This window comes from Neophocaena asiaeorientalis, unplaced genomic scaffold, assembly GCF_003031525.2.
Source record: "Neophocaena asiaeorientalis asiaeorientalis breed wild unplaced genomic scaffold, Neophocaena_asiaeorientalis_V1.1 scaffold142, whole genome shotgun sequence".
NCBI lineage: Eukaryota > Metazoa > Chordata > Mammalia > Artiodactyla > Phocoenidae > Neophocaena > Neophocaena asiaeorientalis.
In genome coordinates, this window is record NW_020174563.1 from 5,224,165 (window position 1) to 5,238,769 (window position 14,605).

Below are 14,605 nucleotides of genomic sequence, written 5' to 3' on the forward strand. Positions count from 1 at the left end.
ACTGAAAATCCTCCAAGACTTCCCTTTAAAAACAAAACGACTTCCACATTTAATTGTCTATCTAAAAGAACATACGCAAGAAATTAGGAGATCTAAATTAAATTTATTAATAGGAGGGCTTGATGGTGCTTAATTCCAGAGCTCAGAGCTCTGATTGCTGGGGCTTGATGAAAAAGCAAAAAGAAATAAGAGGGACATAGTTAAAAACATGATTTTCACCATTCTCAAAATTCTATGAATTCTTTACCCATCCTTGAGAAGTGGGTAAAATTGAAAACAATCAAAACAATTAAACTTCTTTAAAATTGTACTGTATGAGTGAAAGGTGTTTATGAGAAGTCGATGACTCCGGATCTTATCCAAGAGGACGGCACAGAATAGTTAATATGTTCCTTGAGGGACTAGGATGCTGACGTCTTTTTCTGATACCCGATCATTACGTGACTGGAAAAAAAAAAAAAAAAGGAAGTCATTCCATGAATAAAAATCGGAGTGCAACAGTGCAACAAAATATTCTGTACTTAAAGGCCATGGGCAGACAGATGTTGACAAAGAAGGCTCTTCCAAAGCCACGTTCGGATTGATTTCTGCTAACTGCACATATAAACAGGAGCAGAGGGCCGGTCACCTCTGTAACCACCGGCAGCAGCCAGCAGAAGCCGCAGCTTCAGACGCAGCCAGAGGGACTTCTGAGCAGAGAAGGCGCTGCCGACTCGCGCAGCTGCCTGACCAAGTGGCTCCCACAGACGCCGGCTGCGCCGCGGCCCTCTCTCTTTCCTTCGTCTCCTTCTAAGACTTTCCCTCTTTCCTTATCACTTCTTTCTCTCCGTGAACTTAAGGCCACTTTGTCCCCCACCCCTCTTAACTCGTCGCCCCCTCCTTCTTCCTTCTATATCTCTCTCCTCGCCCCCTTCTCTCGGTGTCACGCTCCCTCCTAGTCCTGAGAGTCCACAAACTTTTGAACAGAATACCGGCCTCAGCAAACAAGTCCTTCAGCTCCTCCTGCTGCTCCTGCTCGTTGCTGCGGCTTCTGCTCAGACACTAACGCCAGACGGTGATGCCTCTTGGGTTGTGACTCCAGCGCAGAAACTTGGAGAAGCCCTTTGCCCGCCGTCCTACTTGGCAGCAAACCCTCTCCTGGCAGCGGTAAGAGTTGAATGGTAAGGGGAAAAAAATCTTACCAAACCAAACAACTCACCTGACTGCTAATTCTTTCGCCAGCATCAGGGTACGAGTTAGCTTTCCTTCGTACCAGATCTGGCGAGTTATTGGGCGTTGGGTATATACATATACTTTCTAACTAGAGCGAGAAGGAAGTGGCGGGGGCGCGCCGGCTGTCATTAAGCCGTATTCAATACTGGGAGTCAGAGGTGAGCGCCGTCCCTCCCTCAATTCAGGGAGTTTCTAGGGGTCGGAGGGTGGAAGGCCAGTGGCGTTCTGACCGCTGTGTGCTCTCTTTCGCGTCGTGCGCAGAATGACCATGTGTAGCGGAGTGAGGCTGGCCCTGCTGGTCTACGGGATAATAATGCACAGCAGCGTCTATTGCTCACCTGCCGCCGCCGGACTCCGGTTTCCTGGGATCAGGTAGGTGCTGGCTGCCCTAGCTGAGCTGAGGCCGGGGCTTCCCTTCCCCTGACACCTCCTCGTGGTCGCCCTCCTGCAGTTCCTCGGTCAGGCTACGACCGGTCAGGCTTACGACCACCTCCCCATGCGCCCCCACTGCACCGCCACCAGCCTGGGTCCGGCCGCGGGTCAGTGGCCGTGGCTCAGCGGGAGGATCCCGGCAGACTCCGCTGGGCCTCAGCCCCCCTCCCCCAGCCCGCCGCAGCCGAGGCGCCTGGGTGGACCGAGCGCACTTCGGCGGGCTGGAGAAACCTCCCCTCCCCCAACCCCTCCCACGGGAGGGGGGCAGGGCCGGGCCCTGAGTTGACTTCTTTTCCCTATTCTTAGCTTGAGTTAGGAGAACTTTGGCTCCCGGAGCCAGTTTGGGGGGGGGGGGTTGAGAGTGAAGCTCCCGTGGACTTTGCTTTGTTACAGCTTGTTCGGGACTATCGGGGCGGGGTCTCCCTCTCTCTCCTCTGCTCTCCTCACCTCAATTCGAATTCTTTCTACTGGAAGAGCTTCCTCTCAAGTGATAGGTTTTCCAACTGCATTTTGAGTCTTGGGGAGAGGGAGTGTTGGCCGGGTAGAGTTAAGAAGCTATTTGAGAGAAGGAAAACAAAGATGAGGGAGGGGGAAATAGATGAAATGGATGCAAAGGAGCAACAGAAACCAAACTGGCAGGCAGTACTGGGAAGGCAGCCCTACCCACCCCAGGCAGGAGTAACCCTGGCTTCCCCCACCCACCCCCAATTCCGGGTTTCTAATCGGTCGGCGCTGCCCAGGTTCCCCGCCGCAGCCCCAGAGTCCCGGGCCTGTCAGCGGGAGAGTGGAAGCTCGCAGCGCAGCGCAGCATCGGCACTCCGCTGTGCACCGGGCTCCCGGCGGCGAGGAGCGCGCGTTCTGACCGCAAAGCTGCTCCTCCGAGCCGCGCCCAAGAATGATCTCCTTAGGGGTCGCTGACCATTGATTTGGGTTCTGGCTTCGGTATTAGGATTCCAGCATCTGGGCACGGGGTACGGGGTGGAAGTGCCCAGAAAGACCAGGAGACTCCGAGCAGCCGGGCCAGGGCAGACAGGCGCGTCGCCGAGGAAAGGCTGGGTGTGGGGCGAGCGCAGCAATGCCTTGCCCCTACCTCTCCAGGGATGGAGGAAAGGCAACCGAAGTAACGAAGTATGGCTAACCCCTCCTAAAGCGCGCTACTTGCCTTGGCCGCTTTCCTAGTGTCTCCAGCGGCCGAAAGCGAGTGGGTTGTGTATACTAACCCACCTCTCCCGTCCTGTATCAAGGATTGAGTTGGTAGGTTAAGGGCGACTGCGAGATCGTTGTCTCTCGGTCCCCTGTTGACCCTTTGACCCTCTCCCTTTGCCTCTGGGTTGAGATGCTGTCCCGCCGCCCCGCCACCGCTAACATATTAGCGCGAACTATCTACTTACTGGACTTAAAAGCCTTATTACACCCCCAGCTATTTTCAAAGTCCCGTGTGCCTGGCACTTTCTCCGGGCAAGAGGTACCGGAGGGCGCGGACATGCCACAGAATAAGCCGCTGCCAAACAGGCTAAGTTTAGGGGCATCTATTACTCATGTTCCTGCCAGATCCTCTCCCGCCCAAAATAGAAGCCGGAGGTTCTCCGTGACCTACATCTGCGCGGGGAAGGACTCCCCTGGGCTCGGAGGCTGGGTGGGGGTGGCTGCTGGCGTTGGCCGCCGGACTCCCCAGCCATCCACCCTCTCTGGCTCCCGGCCTCCCCCATCCGGTCTTCGCGTGGCCAGCGTCTCTCTCCTAGAGCCCTTCTCATCTCTGCCCGCCGCTGCTTGTGGACGGAGGCTCAAGCGCCAGGCCGGGAACGGAGCGGTCCTCCTCCGTGGCCAGGTGTGCTAAGTCGGCGCAGACGCCTCGGCTTCCCAGTGCCCGTTGAGGCCGCGGCCCGGGCAGGGCGACCCTGCACCCGCGAGAGGAGGGGTGGGAATTTCTGTTGGGTGGAGCTTTCTCCTCCTACTTCTACCCGCACCCCTGTCCTAGAAGAAGAGGCAGTTCTCCAAGGGGCGCCTTTAGGAAGAAGGAAAATCGTGAGAGCCCCTAGGGATCTTTGGGTCCTCGCAGAGCCGAGGAGGGACCTGTAGTGACCACTCCTCGTGCCCCCGACTACCGCTGCAGGCCGGAGGACGAGGCGTACGACGAGGACGGAAACCCGCTGCAGGACTTCTATGACTCGGATCCACCTGGCGTGGGGAGCCCCGCCTCCGCGCTGCGCGACGCCTATGCGCTCTACTACCCGGCGGAGGAAAGGTACCACCGCACGGCCCCGCGCCGGCCCAGGACTGGGAGGGAGAAAGGGGCAAGGGGTGGCCCATCGAGTAGGTTCTTTTTCATAAAAGCCCTCAAGCCTCTCCTCTCCCGGGATGGTTCCCACGAGAGCGAGAGAAAGTTAGTAGCGGGCCGGTTTGTGTGGACATGAGGGCCGCGTGGGGACGAAAGGTCCGTGGCCCAAGGAGTGGCAGTGAGTGCGCGCCTGGCCGGGTTCCACACCTGCGGTCCCCGGAGGGCAGGACGAACTCCGGTTCCTGGCACTCACGGGAACATCCCAAGAGTCCTCCCCGACTGCCTTGCCTCTGGGGTTTTCCCCGGCAGCCTCCCGGAGCACCGGGGGGCGTGCGTGCCCAGCTGGGGACCTGGGGCTGCCACTTGGGGACAGTCAGTGACCCCAGGCGCGCACTTTGCCTCCTTGTTAGAGATTTCGCCCACGGGGTCCTTAACAAGGCCTACCGCAAAGTGCTGGACCAGCTGTCCGCCAGGAAATACCTGCAGACGCTCACGGCCAAGGGCGTGGGGTAAGAGTTTGCGAAAGAGTTAACCCGCGCGTAATGGCGCGCCCCCGCGAGCGCCGGGGTGGGTATCTGTGCCAATGCGTGCTGGGCGGGCGGCGCAGCTTCTACGTCCGTGCGTGCACGTGGGGCCGAGGGTGCGTCTGCGCCGCAGGGTCTGCCGGGCCAGCTCCCAGACGCAGACTAAGGTTCGGAGACCGCGACTTAAGTTTGGCCAGAGAGCTCGGGAACTGGGCGGGGAAGGGAGAAGGCAGGAAACCCGGGGAATCTGATCCGTTTTGAATAATTGAAAAAAAGAAAAAGCCCCCTCCCCCACCCCAGGCCTTCAAAACCTTCAAGCTTCGTGGGACGATTGGCTAGGATAGCCTCTATGCATGACTTTTTCTTTCCTCATTTTTCTTTCACTGTAAATTCAGTTCGAAACAAACAAATCCTCAGATTTGGGCCCTTAAGGAAACAGTTTTTGCTGGTGCCAGACAATCCCAGAGCACTGGGCTTGCGTGGAGCATCTCTCAGCAGAAGGCAACATTTTAATAAAGCCCATGGGACAAAAGATTACATTTTCCTCAATTAATAATTCATGCGATGAAAAATATTGCCTACAGCCTGTCTACTTATATTATTATCACGTTTTTCACTTTAGCGCGCAGGAGAGGAGTGTTCATGTCTGACTAGGAATTGCGGGATCGATGTAAACTCCACGGCAGCAGCCAACTTGAAATTTAGGGCTCTTCGGTTATTTTCTCTGTACGTGGGGTTGGGTGGGGGTGTGCCAGGTACGGTCAGGACGATTGAGCGCAAAAGCATGGATATTCAAATCTCAGCGGGCAGCGTTCGGAGAGAGGTTGGCCTTAAGTCGCTTGCCTTTGGCCCGGACCTCATCTGGGGCCCATTCTGTAAGGACTTAGTGCCCCAAGATAGTCGGTGGGGAGGGAGGAGTGAGGGTTCCCATCGCAGCCCTCCCTCCGGCAGCTCTCTGGCCGAGCAAGGCGGCCCGGTGGGCTTTGAGAGCCGGCGTCCTCCCTGAAGACTCCCGCTTGGGGTGGGGCCCGTCTGCCTCCAGCAACTATTCAACCTGTGTCTCCCGCCCCGCCACCCTCTTCCCGACTTCTTTCCTTGCAGTGGGAACCTGGGCGGAGGCGCGGAGGACGACTCGGAGCCGCTCTCCAAGCGCCACTCGGACGGAATCTTCACGGACAGCTACAGCCGCTACCGGAAACAAATGGCTGTTAAGAAATACTTGGCGGCCGTCCTAGGGAAAAGGTATAAACAAAGGGTTAAAAACAAAGGACGGCGAATAGCGTATTTGTAGCGATGAGTTACCAGCTACCCTGTGTATACAACCCTGACACACTGAAAAGTCATTTTCCCAACTGACTGAACAGTCATGGCTCTTGTGTTCTGTCCAAACATGTATTTATGTATGAAGTAAAGCCATTAAATGAATATTTTGATAATAATATTGTTTTTCTTTTTACAAAGCACTAGAGAATGCACAGATATACTTTGTGGACCAATTATTGATATTGATATATATATATATTACAAATATATATTAAGAATATATATATAAAAGTATAATTGAAAGCAGTTCAAAGTGTGCACAAGGATTGAAAATTCGCCTGAGCTGTTTGTTTTTATATAAAATAAATAGAAAAATAGACAATCATTGTTTTGAATATTACTCCTATTTTTGTAAACTGGAATTAAAAGGACAGTATTTTTATCCACTACAGGCCTGAAGATATTAATACCGACCATTTGCTACTGTACATAAACAGTGATGCCCTGCTCCAGGGAGATTTTGAGTAATGATTTGGGAGAATTGCTGAAGGGCACTCTTTCCCAGTGAGTCTTTGGGGCAGGCTGCTTCAATCCCAGCTGGACTCAACTAGCCACTGTCCCCCTCGCTGGGTGGCAATTCCAATACTTCTGCTTTCTTGGATTCTATTTTTATGTGTATTTGTTTCTCTTCAGACTCACCCCAGAAGGAAATTCTCCTGATAAAACAACAGCTGGATCCAAATTGCGCTTCTCCCCAGGATTCATACCACTCCCTGGGGGAGGAATCGGACTCTACAGAGAAGGGAGACTTGAATAGGAAGCTCCCTTTTCTGTACTTCCAGGGACCCCAATATTCCAAGGTTAGGGCAATTGGAACAAAGTGAAGGAAATGTAGGAATATTGGAAAAGGCAGAGCGTACGGCAGTAGGAGGAGGACCCTCCTGGAGAGGGACTGGCTGGGGGCTGCCTCAGGCCTGGGAGCTGGGCATAAGCCGAGTCCCACCGTAGTCCCCTGCCTGCCTGACTTTGGGTGCTGGGTATTGGAAATGGATGCAAAGTACAATGTGTTTTTCTCCAGTGCTGTCCATGCTTCTCATCTTGTGAAATGGCCAGGATCCTCCCCTTTGAACCTTGCTCTGTAGGAGCCACCCTTTTCTTTCGTGGTTTTCTGAAGACTTCTTTCCCACCCTCTCGCACCAGTTTTTAAAGTACTGTTTACCATTTTTCATTCACTTCTCTTAAATTTGTAATGCTTCTTAATATTTTTGTTGTTTGATGCTAGCACTTATTGTAAAGTATAGGAACCCTTGTGTAGTTACCACTAAGTAATTATGCACTAAATATGAATCTTTTGTTTCTTGTTGATTGAGTTTGTAGGTAAAATGTATTTTTCTACATTATGGCTTATTGCTTAGTAAAATTTATTTCATAAAACCAACCTTTGTCATATTAGAATGTGTAGTGTTCATATGTTGGTCAGTTGTACTAACTGATAAATCATTTAAATCTCATCTTCATATGTATGAGTACTATCTTATATTTGTGGTCAAGAGTGAGGTAAGCAAGCTCCAACAGGCCCTGAGAATGTCCCCTTGTATTCTTTCTTGGCTACAGAAAGCATGTCTGTCTGTTTTCTATCAATTTCTTGAACCTGTCAAGTAATCTCAATAAACAAAAGAACCTTCACCCAGCAACCAGCTCAAGCAACAACAGGCAAACCAGCCAGCCAAACTCCCAAATTTCAGGTCCAAGTTCTTTTGAAAAAAACAAAACAAAACAAAACAAGAAGAGATTAAACATTAGCTTGTAAAGTTTAAAGGACCTTTCCTTTTCCTTTACGGATTTGATCAGTATGAAGTCATAAATCAAAGAAAACTGACTTGGATTTGCATTCCCAGGCGGGATGGATGCTGCTGGGAGATCACATTGCAAACAGTGAAAGCACAGAGGCATTCGATCTATGCCTGAGTCCTGTGTACAGAATCAATCTTTCTTTAATTCTGCAGTCTCCTCAGGCAATGTGACACGGGATGCAGTTTGCAGCTTTAGTGCCTTTCTTCGCCTTTTAAATCGCCACGAATCACAGATGGCTATTTAGTGGCCCTACAATGCTGCAACACATCGGCTTGCATTTTAGTCTTATTTGTTTCTTGGATAATGGGCAGTTTTCTGTATTTGTGTCAGCTGTTAGTGGTGAAATAGGGCTCTAGTTAACCTTTTCTTTACGAAGTCTAATTTAGTGTTCCCGTGGCTAGTTGCAAGCATTTACAGTGATCACCCAGTTTAATCTTTTGTATATTTTTTAGAAATGCCAAGAGCCTTACTAATAACCTGGAGCAGATTTATGATATAGTGATAATTTAGATAGATGTTAGTCTTGAAGCTCTTATTTTATGTGCAACTGATTATAAAAACATCTTACCCGAGTATTATTACACACATGATATCTATAATTAGGACTTTGATAACTGTTATATAAAGTGTGTAAAATTTGTATGAATAAATTTTTATAAACAATGCAACTTCGTCTAATGTGTGGGGAAAAAAGACATTCAGGAAATAACTACTTTAAAATCTCTTAAAGTATTTTCTTTAGCGACCATAAGATTTTTCATGTCTGGAATATCTAATCATCCATGTATTTTCATAAATTGTATTTTAATATCTGCTTGATGGGTTACTGAATTCGACTAAAAATTTAAAGTAGCTACTTAGATGGAGACGCCTAAGAAGATACTAAGCTCATAAATAGGTGAAGATATTGGAACCTTTATAGGATGCTCAATTTAGATTAATTTCCGTCCCCTAGTGTGTAAATACATTGCTCAGTACTCAGAAAGTTGCTATCCAGTGGTGGGAGATAGTAACTGGGTATTAGTTACACCTTTGAAATAGAAATCTAACATTGTTATTTTGTAAGTAACTCTGCACACTAAATTGGTCTCCATAAAATTCTGTATAAAAATGACTTAACTTTGGAGGTTTAAAAATATGTTTAGAGATCTATAAACAACTGTCTCTGATTAAAATGCTTTGGGCAGAAGGAAAAAGGATATGAGTAAGCAAAGAGTTAATTAAATATCTTTAAAAGAAAATGTACTTTGAAGTCCAGGACAAAATGTGAAAAGTCATTTGTGGATGTTTTTTTAGTCATATTAACAAACTTTAAAGCAAAGCCTTCATATGAAATTCCCATAAATTTCTCAGTGGTGTTTATTTTGGAGCCCTTGCTATTTCTGGGTTAAAAAAATGTAATAAAAATCACTTATAATAAGTCACATACAATTTAATTTAAATTGCCAAGTTTTCATCCTAAATATTAATGCATACAATTAATAAATCAATAAATGTATCACAATAATATTAAAGGACCAGTAAAGATCTGCAAGGATTCAAAAACTATCTTTAGAACTTAGCTCAGTATTTAAGGCCCAGAATCATATAAGGAGGACCTTATGATCTAGAGGTCTCATTTGTAGTGTATCTAAAAAAATGAACAGTAAAATTCATGTTTACATTGGATTTTATTGGATAAGGAGTTTTTCTTCTCCATCTTTAAACTGCCCCCTCTGCTGCACCCCTCCATGGAGTCGCTGAGTGTGTGTGTGTATATATATATATATATATATATATATATATAGATAGATAGATATAGATATATATATAGTATGCTAGTGTGGTAAGTGGAAGAATGAAGAAAAATAAAGCTAATTTATTTGGTTGAGGGCTAATGACTTGTTGAGAAAATAGAAATAAGCCCCAGACTGGCTGACTTCAAGTGAAGTTAATTGTATTTAGCAACTTTCTATATTCTGTTACATGGGTTAACTCAAATGATGGTTTTTCCTTGGAGGGATTGATATATTTAGGTACCCAAGAAGTCATCAGATGTGCCCTATTGGTGATAGGGCTGGGGACACATTGATTCAATAGAGTATATATTTACTGAACACCTAAAATGGAACAGGCACACTGGTTGAGAAAGCCTAACTAACATGTGGGAGTTAAGCTAGTATTTTTTGAAAGAATATTTTTCTGCAACAGGATCACATGGGGGAACTTGTTAATAATGCAGATTTCAGGGCTTCACCAGAATCAGTGAATCTGCATTTTAAATAAAAACCGTAGATTAATGGGCAATGAAGTTTGAGACTGCCTAGATCTAGAATTTGGCAACATATGTAGGCACATGTGTGTGCTGGGACTATTTTTTTTCATATTAATAAGCAACAGGTTATGCTCTCTGTACACAGTAATAAATACATCAATAAGCTGTATTCTCCCAGGATGGACATTAGGTTCTTGAGAAGTTGTAATATTTTCTTTAGGTCACTAAGTCCATAGTTAGCATTATTTTACTTGTACGTTCTGGTTGGACCTCTCTGTTAGAGGAGCTTCTGGAAGAAGGGTGATCCTGTAAATAGAGTCTAAGTAGTTCAATCACATGACTGAGAGATTAATGAAATAATAGAACCTGCGCAGCTAGCTGGCAGTAACTGCGGATCCAGAAGTCAACTTGCAATTGCGTTATGTCCAAATTTGGCTTGAATGTGTCCCCCCAGCTGTTTACAAGATGATTTTACTTGGAGGCTCCACTGACCTCACACTCAACCCTACTGTTCATGCTGTTACAAGACTGGGAACCAACATCAAGTCTGAGCTCTTTTTCTTTGGAACCCTTCTTTGAAGAAGGGAGATGCCTGCTTCTTTTTCGGCCTCACCACTGGCTTCCTGCGCTGGTTCGTAACAGGTCAGCCTGTGCTTGGTCATTTCCCCTTCAACCAGGTAGCTTTAGCTCCTTTTTATCCCTCTGATGTTCTGGGGCAGCCTCCACTGTCACAGGGTCCAAAGTTCCTCATACTCTGGACCCAACATGATCCTTCTTTAGAAGGAAAAGTTCTTATCGGTCTTGGAAACTTGAATGCTCCTTTTCATCTCCCACAATTCCTCCATGGCTGGAATGTCCTTTCTCAACCTAACCCAACCTAAATATTCTGTAAGGGCTGACTCACACCCTCCTTTTTTAGGGATCTTCCTCAGCCTCTCTGAGTAACATATTGATACCTCCACCACCATCCTTGCACTTGTTTCCGGTGACCCTTACTCTGCAGCAGTACTTCTGATCTTTAATTCCACGCTGCTCTGACCTGTTCCTGAACTGTTTTGTAAGTGCCTGGCTTGTCTCCCCAGCTCCATGATCTCCTGGAAGTCGTGGATGACAAAATGCACGTTAATGTCCAACACACTTCTGGGAACATAATAAATACCTCTGAGTGATGGAAATAACAGAGGACTTGCAGAATTCACCTTGACATTTCCCCCTTAGTCTAATAGGACAGCTACAAAGTGTATGTAGTAAGTGAAATTAACTTATTAATTAGGTGTTCATTGTAAATCAAACTAGATCTTACTCCAGGAAAAGCTACATAGAAAAGAATGCCAAATTAATTAGGTGTGTTTCTGCGATAAGATAAAATGAACTTTAAATTCGTATGTAGGCAAAAGGCTGCGAGAGACTCAAGCCACCAGGCCTTAAGTTTTTCATCCTGATGAAGAATTGTATTTCCAAATTAGAGGGAATTCACCTTATGCCTCAGGAAAGTCATACTTTTTCCTAGAATAAAGGAAAAGGGATTTCTTGAGAAACCGACTGGGAACTGGACTGCTCTCAAAGTGATAATTAACAGGGTAGTTATCTGCAGCTGTCAAACTTCTCCCATCAACAGAAATGTGATTTGGAACATAAGTTCATAGACAGGAAAAGGCACATAAGGAAAGACATTTTTTAACAACAGTGGAACATCGTGGTAGGTGATGTCATCTGGTCTAAGTTTATTTTCTTCTAGCTATATCTTTGCTATATATTACAGAATCCTAATTCAGGGAGGACTATTACCTATAAACCTAAAAGAAAATAAGACAATATGGTATGCATCTGTGCACATTTGCCCTCCTCTTGTTAACTACCTGGATTTACTCTTGAACACAGGTCCCTCATGCAGCTCTTGGCTTTTATGGGATGCAAACTGCACTTCTAGATGTAACTAATCAGGATAATTGTCCCCCCGACCACAATTCAGGGCTTGACATGTTACCAATTTCAGAATAGTGGGATTAGAGATTTTTTTTTTTTTTTGCTGGAAGCTTCTAGGAAAGAGGCTCTTTTTTTTTTACTTCTGAATGGCATGGTGTATGATTTAACACAACATATAAGAAGCCAGCCTCACAATGGAACTGAAGCCACGAAAGACAGACAGGAGTGATAGGAAGAAACATGTCCCTGAAAACAACATTGAGCCCTTGAATCAAACGAGCCCTTGAATCAAACAACCCTGAAGCCTGGACTGAACGTTCCTGTTAAATAAGCCCATAAATCCCCTTCATTGCTTAAGCCAGTTTTGTTTGTTGTTTGTAAGTTAAGACCTGTGTTGCAAGTCATGGAAACCCGACTCATACTGGCTGGGTATTTTTTCTTCATAAATCAGGAGAGTGTTAGAACTGGTCTGCAGAAGTTCTAGCCAACAGGAAGTGTTACAGCTTCCATTGCCCCAGTGTTCCAAAGCCTTCAACATGCTCTGCTAAAATTTTACTTTAATGTTTAAATATTGTAAAACATCTAGAAGTAAACCCAGTAACTGCTTTTAATTATAGTAAGAAATATCCTGTGAGGACACTCACCATCCTTTGCCATCAACTCTACTACTTCTCTGAACCACTAGCATCTTAGAACTGCTCTGCTCTGAAACTTTTTTGAAATCCTGCCTTTCCCTGTACCCATGAAACTTGTGATAAAACTCAATAGAACCACTTTGGAAGACAGTTTGGCTGTTTTTTTTACAAAAGTAAACATACTCTTACCATAAGATTCAGCAGTCAGGCTCCTTGGAATTTGTCCAAAGGAGTTAACAACTTATGACCACACAAAAACCTGCACACAGATGCTTAGAGAGTCTTTATTCATAATTGCCAAAACTTGGGAGCAACCGAAATGTCCTTCAGTAGGTGAACATCTATGATGTTCTGATGCGCCCACCCCTACAGTCCTTGTGAGAGTTCAAATGTCCAATTGACATATTCACCTGGATGTCCAAGCTCGCTAGGTACCCCAAGCTCAATATGTTCCCAAACGAATCATTATCCACATTTATTCCTCCTGTTTTTGACATCATTATCCATCATGTTACCCAATCTAAATACTTCAGAGTATTCTTCTCTTCCTTTTCCTCCTCTTTACTCCATTTATTTAATCGGCCAGTAAGTCTTACCGGATTTTCCAATCCTATCTTCTGCGGAACTCCATATTCACATAATCCTTTGCTGTTTTCACAGTAGCCTCCTAACACTTTGGCTCCACTTACTTCTTCCTAGTCATTCTCCTCTGCCTCCAGAATGATCTATCTAAGATAAAATCCTGGTTATCTTACCTCCTTATACTGGCTTGAAAAAATTTTTATGATTTCTTCTGGCCTATTGGATGGAGTCCGAAGTCTTTAGCATGTCTTTAATAATTTCCCTCTAACCTACCTTTCTCTTCTCACCTATCACCTTCTATTTGTGGGTCCCTCTCTCTAGAACGGTCTTCTATCCTTTTTTTTCCCCTGGTGAAATGCTACTAATCTTTCAAGGAAGGACTAGCTCCTTTCTCTGTTTTCCTGCTGCATTTCTTCATACTACTAGACATGCATACACATCTTTTGCTGATAGGATGAGAACCTAAGGACCATAATTATTCAACTTCCAACGCTTAGGGCCTGTAGCTTCTGGCACATAATGGACACTCAGTCACTACATGTTGAACTGAAATTAATTCCATGAAGTTGGTGAATGATTATTCTCTATTTAGACACTAGGAACAAAATAATTTAAGGTATAACATGAAGTATTTTGGTTGGATATTAGGAAGGATTTTGACAGCAACAAATACTTTTTGAGTGATTGAGTCAAAGCATATTCCTTTGAATACCCAGTGTTTGTATGCCGAGGTTGAGTTCTGCAGGATTGTTTCCCTCTTTTTCTTATTCTCTTCTCACCCTAGCAGGTGATAAATCTTATACTCAGGTGACAGATGGGAACAGCAACACAGAACTTGAACATGGTAAGTACTCACTGGAAGTTGTCTGTTGACTAAATGGATTTGTTTTCTGAGAAAATATAGGCCACCAATTTAGAGCCCAAATTCCTTGGAGTTGCTTAAAGGCCCCAAGTATATTTGACCTTGTGCATTGACTTGTGTGTTTCCAAAATTTAAGCTTTGATGAGAAATTAAAAAAAAAACAAACACATTCACACAATGGACATGAGACTTTCTTGAGTGTTTGGGAATTTTCCAACTTGCTTATATATGCAGATGTTCTTGGATGAGCCCCTGCTAAGATCTCTTCTAGTTCTCCCACTTTGAGTGTAAATAGGGAGCATCAGAGAAAGGCCATCCGACTTCTTTAGTGTCATATACTTGCCTGTGGAAACCAGATGCTCAGTTCTACAGTGAGCTGGGGAAATAAATGATGCTCTTAGCATTAATTAGATGGAAGCTATCTTGGGATTGTGATTTTGCAGGGGCACATCTTGCTCACATAACTTTCATAATTATGTAAGGAGCTGATGATCCCATTTGCAGATTCTGTCTTCTGATCATGAGATTATTTATTGTGCTTCAATTAGAAAGAGGGAAGGAGAAGAAACAAAAATGTGAACCAGATCAATCTGCTGATTGCTAGGCATCCTGGTGAAAAAGGATATTGAAGCTGCTGAAGCAAGTCCTCTAGATTTCCCATAAATCCAATCAGTGTGTGTTTTCCTCTAGTATCATCAGTAATGGAGAAAGGATCCTGTCTTTTCTTACTTGGATCTTTGTTTGAGATGTAGTAAGGTAGAACTGCTGTTTTTTTTTTTTTTT

General features: G+C 45.4%; 1 protein-coding gene across 1 annotated transcript; it reads left to right on the forward strand.

Annotated features, from left to right (window-relative positions):
* Positions 1–512: 512 nt before the first annotated feature.
* On the forward strand, positions 513–7,215 carry ADCYAP1 (adenylate cyclase activating polypeptide 1). Its single transcript, XM_024757924.1, has 5 exons — positions 513–1,146; positions 1,474–1,584; positions 3,758–3,889; positions 4,333–4,431; positions 5,548–7,215. Exons 2-5 carry the CDS (start codon positions 1,475–1,477, stop codon positions 5,735–5,737), a joined length of 531 nt encoding a protein of 176 aa, XP_024613692.1. The 5' UTR covers positions 513–1,146; position 1,474; the 3' UTR covers positions 5,738–7,215.
* The last annotated feature ends 7,390 nt before the right edge of the window (positions 7,216–14,605 follow it).

Coding starts and splice junctions, on each gene's coding strand:
- ADCYAP1 (XM_024757924.1), top strand. CDS start 1,475: ATGACCATGTGTAGCGGAGTGAGGCTGGCCCTGCTGGTCTACGGGATA. Junction 3,890..4,332: donor TACTACCCGGCGGAGGAAAG/GTACCACCGCAC, acceptor CCTCCTTGTTAG/AGATTTCGCCCACGGGGTCC. Junction 4,432..5,547: donor CTCACGGCCAAGGGCGTGGG/GTAAGAGTTTGC, acceptor CTTTCCTTGCAG/TGGGAACCTGGGCGGAGGCG.